At 38.0% G+C, this 16121-nt stretch overlaps 1 protein-coding gene and 3 non-coding genes across 4 annotated transcripts; all 4 read right to left on the bottom strand.

Annotated features, from left to right (window-relative positions):
* Positions 1–1122: 1122 nt before the first annotated feature.
* trnan-guu (transfer RNA asparagine (anticodon GUU)) lies at positions 1123–1196 on the bottom strand. The gene has a single exon. It is a non-coding gene; the product is annotated as a tRNA-Asn (tRNA).
* A 98-nt stretch (positions 1197–1294) lies between these two features.
* Positions 1295–1367, bottom strand: trnak-cuu (transfer RNA lysine (anticodon CUU)). The gene has a single exon. It is a non-coding gene; the product is annotated as a tRNA-Lys (tRNA).
* Positions 1368–1536: 169 nt separating this feature from the next.
* On the bottom strand, positions 1537–1610 carry trnan-guu (transfer RNA asparagine (anticodon GUU)). The gene has a single exon. It is a non-coding gene; the product is annotated as a tRNA-Asn (tRNA).
* Positions 1611–5523: 3913 nt separating this feature from the next.
* On the bottom strand, positions 5524–10630 carry LOC100536850 (uncharacterized). Its single transcript, XM_021475149.3, has one exon. The coding sequence runs from the start codon at positions 8073–8075 to the stop codon at positions 6909–6911; it is 1167 nt and encodes a 388-aa protein (XP_021330824.2). The 5' UTR covers positions 8076–10630; the 3' UTR covers positions 5524–6908.
* Between the last annotated feature and the right edge of the window lie 5491 nt (positions 10631–16121).

Below are 16121 nucleotides of genomic sequence, written 5' to 3'. Positions count from 1 at the left end.
GTTTGTTGGGAGAGAGAGAGAAAAGTAACAGAAACGCCCAACGTGGGGCCCAACCCACGACCCTGAGATTAAGAGTCTCATGCTCTACCGACTGAGCTAGCCGGGCTGATGAGAAGCTCTTTTAGGAACCAGAAACTGTTTACAGTAATACCTTCCCTACCCGTGACAATCTTCTGCTAAATCCTGATTTCATCTTGTAAGGCTGGACAGAATGTGGCCCAGGATCTATGTCCAGTGCACGTGTTAGCAGTTGCAAGGCAGCAAAATGCTTGATCCGTCCCTGGGTGGGCTTGAACCACCAACCTTTCTGTTAACAGCCGAACGCGCTAACCAATTGCGCCACAGTGACTTAGTGAAAGGTGACCTACAGTGGTAGAAACCCGGATTTTTGTCTCAAAAGGTCTGTTATATGAACCCTAATGATAGTTTGCTGAGAGAAAGAGAGGTAACAGAAACGCCCAATGTGGGGCTCTAACCCACGACGCTGAGATTAAGAGTCTCATGCTCTATCGACTGAGCTAGCAGTGATGATGAGAAGCTCTTTTAGGAACCAGAAACCGTTTACAGTAATACCTTCCCTACCCGTGACAATGTTCTGCTAAATCCTGATTTCATCTTGTAACGCTGGACAGAATGTGGCCCAGGATCTATGTCCAGTGCACGTGTTAGCAGTTGCAAGGCAGCAAAATGCCTAATTCGTCCCTGGGTGTGCTTGAACCACCAACCTTTCAGTTAACAGCCGAACGCGCTAACCGATTGCGCCAAAGAGACTTAGTGAAAAGTCACCTACAGTGGTAGAAATGCGTAACTTTGTCTCAAAAGGTCTGCTATACGAACGCTAATGTAAGTTTGCTGAGATAGAGAGAGAAAATAACAGAAACGCCCAACGTGGGGCTCGAACCCACGACCCTGACATTAAGAGTCTCATGCTCTACCGACTGAGCTAACCAGGCGGATGAGGAGTCCCCACTGGAACTAGACACTGTTAACAGTAATACCTTACCTACCCGTGACAATGTTGTGCTAAATCCTGATTTCATCTTGTAACGCTGGACAGAATGTGGCCCAGGATCTATGTCCAGTGCACGTGTTAGCAGTTGCAAGGCAGCAAAATGCCTAATTCGTCCCTGGGTGGGCTTGAACCACCAACCTTTCAGTTAACAGCCGAACGCGCTAACCGATTGCGCCACAGAGACTTAGTGAACAGTCACCTACGCGTAACTTTGTCTCAAAAGCTCTGCTATATGAACCCTAATGTAAGTTTGCTTGGAGAGAGAGAGAAAAGCAACAGGAACGCCCAACGTGGGGCTCGAACCCACGACCCTGAGATTAAGAGTCTCATGCTCTACCGACTGAGCTAGCCGGGCTGATGAGAAGCTCTTTTAAGAACCAGAAACCGTTTACAGTAATACCTTCCCTACCCGTGACAATCTTCTGCTAAATCCTGATTTCATCTTGTAACGCTGGACAGAATGTGGCCCAGGATCTATGTCCAGTGCACGTGTTAGCAATTACAAGGCAGCAAAATGCTTGATCCGTCCCTGGGTGGGCTTGAACCAACAACCTTTCAGTTAACAGCCGAACGCGCTAACCAATTGCGCCACAGAGACTTAGTGAAAGGTGACCTACAGTGGTAGAAACCCGGATTTTTGTCTCAAAAGGTCTGTTATATGAACCCTAATGATAGTTTGCTGAGAGAAAGAGAGGTAACAGAAACGCCCAATGTGGGGCTCTAACCCACGACGCTGAGATTAAGAGTCTCATGCTCTATCGACTGAGCTAGCAGTGATGATGAGAAGCTCTTTTAGGAACCAGAAACCGTTTACAGTAATACCTTCCCTACCCGTGACAATGTTCTGCTAAATCCTGATTTCATCTTGTAACGCTGGACAGAATGTGGCCCAGGATCTATGTCCAGTGCACGTGTTAGCAGTTACAAGGCAGCAAAATGCATGATCCGTCCCTGGGTGTGCTTGAACCACCAACCTTTCAGTTAACAGCCGAACGCGCTAACCGATTGCGCCACAGAGACTTAGTAAAAGGTCACCTACAATGGTAGAAATGCGGAACTTTGTCTCAAAAGGTCTGCTATAAGAACGCTAATGTAAGTTTGCTGAGATGGAGAGAGAAAATAACAGAAACGCCCAACGTGGGGCTCGAACCCACAACCCTGACATTAAGAGTCTCATGCTCTACCGACTGAGCTAGCCAGGCGGATGAGGAATCCCTACTGGAACTAGACACTCTTAACAGTAATACCTTCCTTACCCGTGACAATGTTCTGCTAAATCCTGATTTCATCTTGTAACGCTGGACAGAATGTGGCCCAGGATCTATGTCTAGTGCACGTGTTAGCAGTTGCAAGGCAGCAAAATGCCTAATTCGAACCTGGGTGGGCTTGAACCACCAACCTTTCAGTTAACAGCCAAACGCTGCCACAACGGATTGAGCCACAGAGACTTATTGAAAGGTCACCTACAGTGGTAAAAACGGGGAACTTTGTCTCAAAAGGTCTGCTATATGAACCCTAATGTAAGTTTGCTGAGAGAGAGAAAAGTAACAGAAACGCCCAACTTGGGGCTCTAACCCACAACCCTGAGATTGAGAGTCTCATACTCTACTGACTGTGCTAGCCGAGCTGTTTCAAGAGCTAGACACCGTTTACAGTAATACCTTCCCGACCCGTGACAATGTTCCACTAAATCCTGATTTCATCTTGTAACACTGGACAGAATGTGGCCCAGGATATATGCCCAGTGCACATGTTAGCAGTTGCAAGGCAGCAAAGTGCGTAATTCGTCAGTGGGTGGGCTCGAATCACCAACCTTTGGGTCATTATATCTTGTTTAATACCCATTTTATTCATTTATACTATTCATTTTATTTATTTACTCATTTATATTAATATGCGAATATGTCTCAATAAATAATAAACATTTTGTTAATTAGTTGAGTGCTATAGGTCTTACAAAAGCCTTTTATCTAGAAATAGCGTAAAAACTCTTAACTGTACATAAGCTCATTGATCTCTCCATTTTTCTTCTTAAAATAGGTCTCTGGTAATTCATCTTCATCGCCCAATTTTTTTTTTTTTCAATTATTACAATGCAGTCTTTTGGTATTGCTTTTTTCAACTCATGACATTGTCTTTGTAATTTTGCTTTAACAACTCTTTTATACCCATCCTCCACAATTACTTTTAATGGTACAAATCCTTTTATTACTTCATATAATACATCTTTAACTTGTCTTAATCCTCCGTCCCACCATTCCTTAAAATATAAAACATTTCCTTCACTTAAAATTGTTGAATTCAGTAAAAGTGGTTGTTCTAGAATCTGCGCCCTTGCTTTTGGTATAATCAACACATTTTCTAAAAATCCCCCTCATGATTCTAAGACCTCAACATAAAATTTTGGCAGACCTGCTATCATCCGTTTCTTCATCTTCATCAATAAAACATTACATCCCATATTAAAATGTCCACATTTCTTCAAATAATAATCCAACACACTTTTCCAAATCACACCCATTTTCCCTTCCAAAAATCTTTGAATAATCTTAATTGTTAATGTTTTCATTTTTAAAAAACTATCCAAAAGTCCCAGACCTCCTTCTTTTACCTCCCCAATCAAAGTATAATTAGCTGTCTTGGCTCTTCCATTTCCCCACAAAAACTTTAAAACTACATCATTTATTTTTTCATAGTATACTTCAGGCAACGCAGTTACACTTAACACATACCAGACCTTTGACAACATTAAAGCATTTAAGATTAATACTTTCCTTTTAACGTCAAATTTCTAGCTTTCCAAAATCTCAGTCTTTTCTCAATTCCATTTAAAACTCTCTCCCAATTTAAAATATCTGCTTTATTAGAATCCATCCCTACCCAAATTCCCAACATTTTTGTATGTTCCTTTTCTTCTTTAAAGGGTATATGTTGTGTTATTTCTTTTACTCTTCCCACCCTCATGCATAAACTTTTTCCAACATTAACCTTAGCTCCTGATGCTTTACAATATCGCTCTAAAATCCCCAACGATGTAGTATCATCAGCGTATTGATACACAGCTTCTCTGTTGTCATTGTTTTCTATTTGTATCCCTTTAATGCTTCTATCTGATTTTATTGCCAATCCCAGTGGCTCAGCTTCCAGTGTGTATAATAAAGCAGTCAATGGACATCCTTGCCTTATTGATCTAGTTGGTTGAAGACATTCTGTTAAAAAAAATACATTTAATACAAGTTAAAATATCTGTATAAAAAAATTTGAATCCATTTTCTAACATTTTCCCCAAAACCAAACTCCTTAAGAACTGCAAATAAAAAATCATGCTCTACCCTGTCAAAAGCCTTCTCCAGATCTAAACCTATTAAAACACCCCCTTTCTCTTTTTCTTGCATATAGTAGACAATTTAGCTTACCCAATTCACCTGTACCGCATGTTTTTTCGATTGTGGGGAAAACCAGAGCACCCAGAGGAAACCCACGCGAACACTGGGAGAACATGCAAACTCCAAACAGAAATGCCAACTGACCAGCGCACAGTACTGTGTGTGTGTGTGTATGTATACATATATTGCATAAACTTTTCTAATATATTTGTTTTTGTTTTATTATTAATTTAATTTGTATTTATTTACTTTTTTACGGAAAATACAAGTGTCATTACTATACGCAATTTTTTTCCTATATTTGTATCTGCCTATTATTGTAATTGTATTACTTCTTCCTTGTTTATGCATGTAATGCCTACTTGGTTTGCATATTTTTTGAACATTTAAAAAAAAAAAAATTTAATAAAAACATAAAAATTAGATGTAGTATATAATCCCAAATCTTATTTTAAAAAAAGTTGGTGGTATGGAGTTTCTTTTAAAGTGTGACTTTAAGATTCATAAACTCATATTAGGCTAAAAAAGTCTCCTCTTTCTCTTTTCTTCTGGAGAAAGTATTATTTGTTTAATTTCAGCTCGAATAAAAGCTGTTTTTTATTCTAAACTTTATACTTAAACCATTTTAAAGACAAAACCATTAGCCCCTTTAAGCTAATTTTTCCCCAATAGTCTACAGAACAAACCATCCTTATACAATAACTTGTCTAATTTAATGTCATCATGGCAAACATAAAATAAATCAGTTATTAGAGATTAGTTATTAAAACTATTATGTTTAAAAATGTGCCGAAAAAATCTTATCTCCATTAAACAGAAAAATAAACTTTTTTTTTTACTTGTTCAAACGACTTAATTAAAATGTGCTGAAATAACACAACTCTTGAGATTTCATTGGGACAACTTAATGTTCAGTCCACATACATTTATTAAAAGTGTTAAGTTAACTTAATTTGTGTTGTGACAACATGAAAGAATTGTATGGAACTCTGCACAAATATGGTTGTCGGTTCATAATAAGTTGAAGCACATTGTCAGCTTTTGCTGTATTTGGCTTAACCGTTCTTGGGTGGCTCGCCAATGTATAGATGACTCTAATACATCAAATAAGTAAGCTGACCAAAGTTTTTAAAGGGAGAAGACTTTATTGAAGACAATTAATTGTGCAGTTCATCAGCAGTGATGTTAACTTGTCCGTCTTCAAGTAACTTAAACCAAAGTACAGTCTGTGAGACACTAATTTATAACAAAGAATGAAACCCCCCTGGAGATTACACAACTGCTTTGGTTGGGTCACATCTCTTGAGTTCCTGTAGGTCATTTGGTTCACACCTTATCAGAAGCAGATACTTGTTGCATATGAAACAAGCCAATACAATCTATTAACATATAGAGTTATTTTGCCTTCTTGCAGCCCGATATTAACTCTCAAAACCTGGTACTAGGCTGTGACCCCTGATCTACACTACAAAACAGCTGGCAAAATCTTTACCCCTCTTCAGTTGAGTTTAAATTTTCAGGTGTTCAAAGGGTTTCATTATCAGTAACTTGATATGCATTCAAGAGTTCACACTTGTTTGGCATGCTATACCGGGAGAGACCTAAGCTCATAAGATCCTCGAGCCCTGGGCTACCTCCCGTTAGCAGGACGAGAGGGGAGTGTGAGCTCAGGTAGATCGGCTAAAGGGAGATATAAGGCTTACTAAGAGCTCGACTATGGTGCCAATTTAATGTTCAGTTTACTTAGGTTGTGTGTTTTTGGACTGTGGGAAAAAACCAGGGGAAATCCACGCGAGCACAGGGAGAATGAGCAAACTCTGCACAAAAAGTCAACTGGTTAGCAGGGACTTTAACCTGCGACATTCTTACTGTGAGGCAACATTGCTAACCACTGGCTAATCATTGGCTGCTGTGTTGCCCAATCTAGAAAGGAGGGGAAGTAAGGGTGGGAGAGGGATTCTTCAAGACAAGGATAACTGAGTTAAGCTACGGTCACACTGGGCTTTTTCTCCCATAGACTTCCATTCATATGCACGCGAATGCGTCAGACTAGAAACAGGGTCATGCGTCAAGTTTCGCCGGTTGCTGAGGTGCAAAGTTCATGCTTGGTGTACTCTGGCCTGCGAAATCGCATCACTTGACTGCGTGAGACCAATCGAGGATCAAAACATGACCTCTCTGGACAGAAATTTAAACCATGGAGCAATTGCTCACTTTTTTAATTTCTGAAAATCTTGTTTGATCCCGCCCCTTTCCACAGCGCCGTATGGCAGAATTTCACAATCTCAAAGTCTAGTGTGACCGCAGCTTTGTGTTCTGGTTATCTATAGTGATTCAGGAATCATCTGATTGGTGAATCATGTTTTAGCTAATGGTGGACCAGCCGTTGACAATCATAAGCATGTGATCCTCTCGAAAGTAGTTTATAAATAATCTTCACTTGAATGAACATACAAACTACATGAACAAGCTGCCGTTTTGAATATACACGTGTTTGTGTGGACAAGGCCTCAATGTTGAGGACTCTGCTCTCCATTGTGAAGCTTCATGTGAGTGTTGAGGCTTCTTTTACTTTTAAAGCCCTTTCCACACTTACAGCATCTAAAACGATCTTCTCTTGAGTGAATCTTCATGTGGTTCTTAATGGAGTCTTTGCGTGTGAGACTCTTTCCACACTGATCACATGTGAACACTATGGTTCCAGTGTGACCATTCATGTGGTTCTTGAGGCTAGTTTTGGTTGTGAAGCTCTTTCCACACTGAGCACATGCAAACGGCTTCTCTCCAGTGTGAGTTCTCATGTGGTGATTGAGTGTGCTTTTATGTGCAAAACTTTTACCACACTCTGTGCATGTGTAAGGCTTCTCTCCAGTGTGAATCCTCATGTGGATGTAAAGGTCTTGTTTTTGACCAAAACTCTTTCCACACTGTTCGCAGGTGTAAGGTTTCTCTCTAGTGTGAACTCTCATGTGAGCAATCAGGTTCGGCTTTTTACTGAAACTCTTTCTACACTGTTTACAGCTGAAAGGCTTCTCTCCAGTATGAGTTCTCATGTGCACTGCCAAGTTTCTTGCATGACGGAAGCTTTTTCCACACTGTTGGCATGTGCAAGACCTCTCTCCAGTGTGAATTCTCATGTGGATTTTAAAGTTTTGTTTTTGACTAAAAATCTTTCCACACTGTTCGCAGGTGTAAGGTTTCTCCCCTGTGTGAACTCTCATGTGAACATCAAGGTTTGACTTTTGACTGAAACTCTTTCCACACTGTTTACAGCTGAAAGGCTTCTCTCCAGTGTGAATTCTCATGTGTGCTGCAAAGTGTCCAGCATGATAAAAGCTTTTTCCACACTGTTGGCATGTGTACGACCTCTCTCCAGTGTGAATTCTCATGTGGGCTTTAAAGCCTTGTATTTGACCAAAACTCTTTCCACACTGTTCGCAGGTGTAAGGTTGCTCCCTAGTGTGAACTCTCATGTGAACATCAAGCTTTGGCTTTTGACTGAAACTCTTTCTACACTGTTTACAGCTGAAATTACACCCCAATTTGGATTTCCGAGGTCTTCCATTTAAGGAAGTCTTTTTAGTCAGTGTGGGTTTTTCATCAGTCATTATTTCTTGGGGTTTCTCAAACTGCTGTTTCTCATCTATTTCATTCTGTTGATGAGTCTGTTCTTTCATCAGATCTATAAAAAAAAAAAAAAAAGTTAGCTTTAATATGAAGGCTCAAAGCGACAAGCAAGAAATGAATGTTTTAACCCAAATATTAAAATGACCTTACCATTTACTCTCCGTCATGTGGTTTGAAACTTTCCTTTATTGTGGAACACAGTAAGCCAGTAGCGTTTTTTTTTAAATATCTTCTTTTGTGTTTAACATGATCAAGAAACTCATAAAGGTTTAAAACCACACGAGGGAGAGTAAATGGTGAGGCTATTTTCATTTCTGCATTAACTATCCCTTTAAAAGGTTCCTACAATTACCCATTTTTTACAAGATGTAAAATAAGTCTTTGGTGTTCCCAGAATGTGTCTGAGGTTTCAGCTCAAAATCAGATCATATACACTGTAGAATATTTAATTTTGGGGGTCAGAGGAAAAGCAAGCTCTTTTTGTGCCTGTGGCCTTAAATGCAAATAACCAAATGCACTCGCTCTAGATTACACGTGTTGTTTCCTCAATTGAGACAAATCCTGCATGTCCATAGCAAGTTTGCATAATTCACGCTTATACTTGCAAGTTTGCATTATTGTATAAAACTTATGCAAATTCTTAATGCCACATTTACTTTAAGCTGGAGTGATGAGGAGATGGCAAGATGACATACTTTGTTACTTGTTTTTTATTTATTTGTACTTTTGTCTTTGTGCATGTCCTGAGGCTTAGCTGAAGACCTACTTGGTGACATTGTATATACCCGACAAGATGCAGAAATGCTATCTAAAAAGGTTACTTGCGGTTTGTCTAATCAGGGACAGTGACAACGTAAATATACAAAATAATATTGATAACCGAGGGTTTACGAATTTGAACTGTCTGTTAATGAACACCCAGGATTATTTTTTAAACCCATGTATAGCATGAGCAGTGTGGAAGGTGACTACAGATAACCCAGAATTTATCCAGGGTTAGAATGACCCAGGGTTAACAATTTGAAGTGTGAAAAGCCCTAAGAATACTCAGCATCAGCTCTCAGGATAAACAGAGTACAATGACAAACAGTGACAATTGTCAATCATGTCATGATGACCTGGGGCCTGTTTCAGTAAGGAGGTTCAAGTTGATTTACCGAGAGATTAAATACTCAGAGTTTTCAATTTCAGAAAAACATTTGAGCTACAAAAGTCTTTCAGTCAAGAGCAGTGAGGGATTATCTCCTTTTGTTGTTTGATTAATGCTAAAAACAGTCGGCAGCAGGAATATTGCCCGCTGTCACTTTAAGAATAGTGCGGCTCTGATATGGTTTTTCTTTCACTTGTCTTTAGATTCTCAACTTGTTGTTTATTACACAAATAAGGGTCAATATGAATATTCACTAAACACAGCACTCTGACCCAAATTGGCATGTATTTGACCATTAAAGCGCTCAGATTAAGATGGCGTTAAATGTGTGTTCTATATGATGGAATAATCGTTTATCTTGATTAATGGTTTTTCATAATAATTAGAAGCCAAAATCGAAATTGAAACCAAATTTTCGATTAATTGCACAGCCCTATCAAGTGGTAGAGGTTGATATGACATTTAGAATGTAAGCAGGACTAAAAAATCTTTTTAGAACTAGTAATAAACCCATTAATCCAGTTACTATACATGTCCGTCAAAGGTTAGTGAATTTAAGGTAATTATTCATCAAGAAAGGACAAGCCATTCTGCGACGTGACTTTGTTCTTTGTGTAACTGAAATGTAGGCAATAGCTATGCTTCCATCCAAAACAGTGAATTAAATTTATGTGCAAAACTGGGATGTCACAAAAAAGATGTGCGAATAAAGCTGCGTTTCCATTCAGTAAATCAAAGAGAACAAAATAGTCTCTTCCTGATTAACAGGCCCCAAATATGAACAGTAAAAACAGAATTTCCTGCAGTAGAAGAAGCTACATGAATCTTTTATTTATTTAATAAATGACTTTCACCTCAGAAAATAATGCTGGCACAAAATGAACACGTGTTGGCGTTTGAAGCAATGAGATGCAGAGAACAGACACTCTCGACACGCTCTGAAGGTCATTAATAATATAATAACATGAATACTGAAACGATTCAGGTGTTTTAGAATGACCAAAACAACATTTCAGATGTTTATACAGCCTGCTGGTTTGTCTATTCACACACATTTTCATCATTATATGATCTCTTGTAACAAACCCTTTTAAACAAACCAATTTTTTATGCTCATAGCCTATCCAAAAAGCACATAAAAATAGGTGGCTGAATATGTAAGGCTAAGTGAGAAATATCGCTTTATCTTTTAAAAAGGGGAGGAGACCGACAGAAAACTCAGAGACAGGCTCTCTTGCTCTGCAAACAAGTGTGTTCATGACTATACATACAAAGAAAAACAATAAAATAAGAAAATATGACTTTGCTACATCAAGCAGCATTAGGCATGGGCCAGTATAAGATTCTGACAGTATGATAACCTTGAATAAAAAATATCACAGTTTTATGGTACTGTGATTACTCCTCTAAAATATATTCTTTTAAATGTCTCGGTAAAAAAAAAAAAAAAAAAAAAAAAAAAAAACACTTTTTCCTCTTTGAACACAAAACATTTTCTTTTGAGAAACTTTTAAAGTATTTTGGAGCAGTAAACATGTCAGGCTAAATCATTCAATTGAATACTTGACTTCTGTTGTCTTCATTTGTTTTATAAACACAGATTTCTTTACAATTTAAAATGGCATCTTTGGAGATCTTTTCTGCTGGAGATACTGTTGTCCTGAAAATCTTAAAACAAAATGTAAAAAAAAACAAAAACTTACATATAGCAATGAATGGTACAGCAGAAAATATTGGCAGTTTTAAACCTCGACTTTTTTCAAACTGCGTTATACCTTGAAAACGGTTATCGTCCCATGCCTCAGCAGCATAACATTGTTTTTAGGATCTAAAAAAAATTCTTTAATAAAAGTCAAGAGCAAAAAGATTCCAATGGCGACGCCTGCTGGTACGTGAAGAATATGGTCAATACTAGGGTTGGGCATCTAAGCTATAATGCCGATCCGATACGCATCGTGATACAAAGAATACGATCCGATATATTAGCGATACATTTGTGACATATTGCGATGCAACATGATACGATTTACACCCATATCACGATACAATGCGATAATTCAGCACTAACTTATTAGATCAAGTTTAAGAGATTATGTAAGAAAGGATGCTGTGCCATTGAATGAGTTTGATTATTTATTAACAAAGCAAAACCGGGACTTCCGGTGTGGCGGCGAAGCTGATGGCTGTGTGTAAGAACCTCTCTTAATCGGTTGATTCAAAATCCCCTAGAAGATTCACGCAAGAAAACGAAGACAAACTGAAAATTAACATGGAAGGGGAGAAGCACAAAAGGGGTAAAAACAAGGTAGGCTCGGAGCGGGAAAAAGGAGAAATAACCGATGATACTGACGGCGGTGAAGAGAGCCGCGAAAATAATGGCGGTGCTGGAAAGGCCAACGTGGAAGCAGCTAACTCGGATATTAGTGCTATTAGAGATGACATCCGAGCATTCAGAGCGGATCTTAAAAAAGGATATGAATGACTTTCGACTCTCTCTTCGGGAAGATATGCGTAAGGAGCTGATCGAATTTAGGGGGGAAATTAATCAGAAACTTAAAAATCTCTCAGACGATCTACAAGCCGCCAACTCCAGAATGACTGAAGCAGAAGAACGTATAACTGATATTGAGGAATGGGACGCAGCGGCTGGTGACGCTCTCTTTAGAATGTTAGAGAGCCAGAAAGAGTTGCAAACAAAGTTAACCGACTTAGAAGCTCGCTCGAGGCGCAATAACCTCCGTATCTACGGAATCCCGGAGGGATTCGAGGGAAGCAACCTGATGGAGTTCGTAACGAGACTTATTAAAACGGAGCTCGACCTGCCACTAACAGACTTGGAGATCGGTATACAGCGATGCCACAGAGCACTTGCCCCGAAGCCCCCCCGCGATGCACTGCCGAGATCACTGGTAATTTGCTTTCTACAACACAGAGTAAAAGAACAGGTGCTACACACTGCATGGAAAAAGAAAGAAGTCCGACTTGAAGGAAAGAGGATTTATTTTGACCACGATTATCCTCCGGAGATATTAAAGAAAAGAAAGGCATACGCGGGGATATTAAAAGAGCTCAAAATTAAAGGGATTCGGTTCCAAACTCCACACCCGGCCAAACTGAAAGTTTTCTTTGGAGATGGCACCCAGATCTACGAGAGCGCGGCAGAAGCTGCAAAAGATTTGAAGAAAAGAGGATTTTCTGTGGGAAATGTGGAACAAGACCCCGAAGAACCGAAACGCCGAAGTCTCCCTAACGTTACCTGGGAAAGAACAAGCACAAAACGTCATCGCAAATCAGTGGACCAAGAACGGATTAGGGAGAAGTTACAGAACTTTCATCGCGTCGCACATGAATCGTCTGAAAAGTGAATATATTATTCTCACCGAGAAATAACGTAAGTGACTGCATAAAAGACATTTGGACGATACTATTACTAAGCCTTTAACCGAACACTGAGGAGCTGAATGCTTATTAAGGCATATGACGCGTTACTCCCTTCGGACAATAACATATTTTGATTAAAAATAAGCAATCGATGGAGCAGTTATTTTATCTCCTATATTTTCGTTTAAGTTTGATTATCTAATTGAGCCTACCAAGGATGAATAGAGAAACCGATTAAGCAAGAGCAGATTTTTCTGATAAACTTTTCTTTTGCACCAAAGAGAGGCCCTTGACGGTCACAGGGACATTCTCTCAACTAAAAGGTTATAACTATAACCTGGGACTTGGAAGCCCTTTTTTCTCATACAGTTAGTCTTGTTATGAATGTTCATACTTTGTTTGTTAGGTTGTTGTTGGAAATGTTTTATAAAAGTGAGCGGTTTAAAATGAATATATATGCGTGGTCAGGAATATAAATTAGTCACGCTGAATGTCAATGGCATACATAGTCCAATTAAAAGAAGTAAGATAATTGCGAAAATGAAACAAGAAAAAATACAAATAATTAATTGGCAGGAGACACACCTATCACCTCAGGAACACGAGAAATTAAAGGGATTTGGCTTTCAAAATACTTTCTATTCATCGCATAAATCAGGACGTAAGAGGGGGGTAGCTATTCTGATTCCTAATTCAGTGAACTTTGAACTTATATCAGAAATTAAAGATAAAGAGGGTAGATATATTTTAGTTAGGGGGAAATTAGATAATAAAGAAATTACATTATTTAATGTCTATGCTCCACCAGGAAGTACCAAAACATTCTTTAAGAAAATATTTAATTTGATAGTCACAGAGTCACACGGTACTTTGATAGTAGGTGGGGACCTAAATGTTCACATTGAACCCAGACTTGATGCAACTGGTCCCAACAGAAAGAAAACTTCAAATGCTAAAATGATACAAAGACTGCTTAAAGAACTTGGCATGTTCGATATATGGAGAGAGTTTCACCCTAAGGAAAAACAGTTTACCTTCTATTCAACATGTCATGCAATGTACTCAAGAATTGATTATTTATTCATGAATAATTCAGATAGACATAGAATTAAAAACTGTAGTATAGGGATTAGAGATATTTCTGACCACTCCGGGGTATATCTAACCTTATATTTAGATAACCAGCAAAAAGAGACACTCTGGAGACTTAACACAGCAATTTTGAATGATAAAACTATACAGAAACAAATTCAGACTGAGTTTGATCTATATATCCAAAGCAATGACAATGGAGAAGTGTCTCCGAGTACCTTATGGGATGCTGCGAAGGCAGTAATTTGTGGTAAAATTATTTCCCTCACTGCTTATCGTAAAAGAGAAAAACAGAAAAAATTATTAAACCTCCAAAAGGAAATAAAAAATCTGGAAACAAAACATATTAAACAAAAAGACCCACAAATATTGATAAGATTAAATAAAATTAAACAAGACCTAAATAAAATATATGATGAAGAAATAGAAAAACAATGTAAATTCGCTAAACAAAGATATTATGAGATAGGACCTAAAGCAATGAAATTATTATCCTGGAGGATACGAAAACAACAGTCTAAAAACACAATAAGGAATCCTAAAACTCAAAAGGTGTGTACTGAGTTAAAAGACATTCAGAAATCTTTTGAACTATTTTACAAAGACTTATACACCCAACCAACTAGAGCAGAAACTGGGATTATAAAGAGTTTTTTGGATTCACTAGACCTACCGTCAATAGGGGAACAACAGAATAAAGCATTGTTAACCGAAATAACTATAGAAGAATTGGATAGTGCTATATCAAAACTGAAAGCAAATAAAACACCAGGAACTGATGGATATCCATCAGAGATGTATAAAACATTCAAACCTCAAATAACACCCATGCTCCTCAAATGCTTTAATTATGTACTAAGAGGTGGAGAAATTCCACAATCTTGGCAGGAAGCTGTGATTTCAATTATTCCAAAGCAGGGAAAGGATAAGAATGAATGTAGCTCATACAGACCAATTTCTGTCTTAAATGTGGACTACAAGCTATTTGCTTCTATATTATCTAAGAGACTGGAGGTTGTCATTTCTGAATTAGTAGATTTAGACCAAACTGGTTTTATACAAAACAGACAGACGCAGGATAACTTAAGGAGAACATTACAAATAATGAGTCATATTACAACAGAAAATATAAGTGCAATGTTGTTAAGCCTGGATGCTGAAAAAGCATTTGATTCTGTTGGATGGGATTACTTGTATCAGGTTCTGGCAAGATTTGGCTTTAACAATAAATTTATTGAATGCATTAAAGGGCTATATCTATCACCAAAAGCTAAAATAAAAATTAATGGCCATCTGTCCAAAACTATTTACTTGGAAAGAGGGACACGCCAGGGCTGCCCTTTAAGTCCTACTTTATTTGCATTGTTTATCGAACCCCTGGCCCAAGCAATAAGAGAAGAGCCAGAAATAAAAGAGATCGTAATTAAAAAAGAGGAACATAAGATCTGTATGTATGCAGACGATGTTCTCCTGTTTTTGGCAAATCCTAAATCTAGTATTCCTAAATTAATGTCCCTCCTAAACACAATTAACTTCTATTCTGGATATAAGATAAATATTCAAAAAACGCAAACTCTTACTTACAATTTTAGACCAAATTTAGAAATGAAAAAACAACATAATTTTAAATGGAATTCTATTTCACTAAAATATTTGGGAATAAACTTAACAAAAGACTTGTCAACACTTTTTAAAAGTAACTATGGCCCCATTTATAAAGAGATAAAATCTGATATTGCAAAATGGACTCTCCTACCATTAGACATGAGCAGCCGGATAGAAGCAATTAAAATGAACGTGGTTCCACGGTTACTTTATCTTTTTCAATCATTGCCTCTGGAAATACCCCAAAAACAATTTAATGAATGGGATAGGATGATCTCAAGGTTTATCTGGAATAGTAGAAGACCTAGGATAAAGTTCAAGACACTGCAATTGAGAAAAGAAAATGGTGGAAGAGCCCTTCCATGTCTTCAGGACTATTTTTTTGCTGCACAATTAAAACCTTTACTATGTTGGTGTATACAAAGCTATGAGTCTAAATGGAAAACACTAGAAACTACACAAATAGATCAACCTTTACAATCCTTACTTGGTAATAAAAATCAAGCAGAAAAGTACTACAGTAGATTGAGTACTTGGACCGTGTTTTCTTTGAAGTTATGGTTTAGAATACTGAAGAAATTACAATTAGAAAAGCATAATGGGATATTAAGTTGGATAGCATTCGACCCAGACTTTCAACCGTGTACACTAGATAAGAGATTTAAACAGTGGGTTTGGAGAGGAATCACATCATTCAGTTCGGTGACCTCTAATGGACACTTTATGAGTTATCAGACTTTATCAGATACATTTGGCCTGGACAAGCAGGACTTTTACAGATACTTGCAAGTTAGAGATTACTTTAATAAAAAAATTAAAAATAAAATTAAGGATGATTCTAATTTGATCACAGTATTTGCGGACGCAT

Source organism: Danio rerio, chromosome 4, assembly GCF_049306965.1.
Source record: "Danio rerio strain Tuebingen ecotype United States chromosome 4, GRCz12tu, whole genome shotgun sequence".
NCBI lineage: Eukaryota > Metazoa > Chordata > Actinopteri > Cypriniformes > Danionidae > Danio > Danio rerio.
The sequence above is the reverse complement of the archived record's forward strand: the minus strand, read 5'-3'. Positions and strand labels throughout refer to the sequence as shown.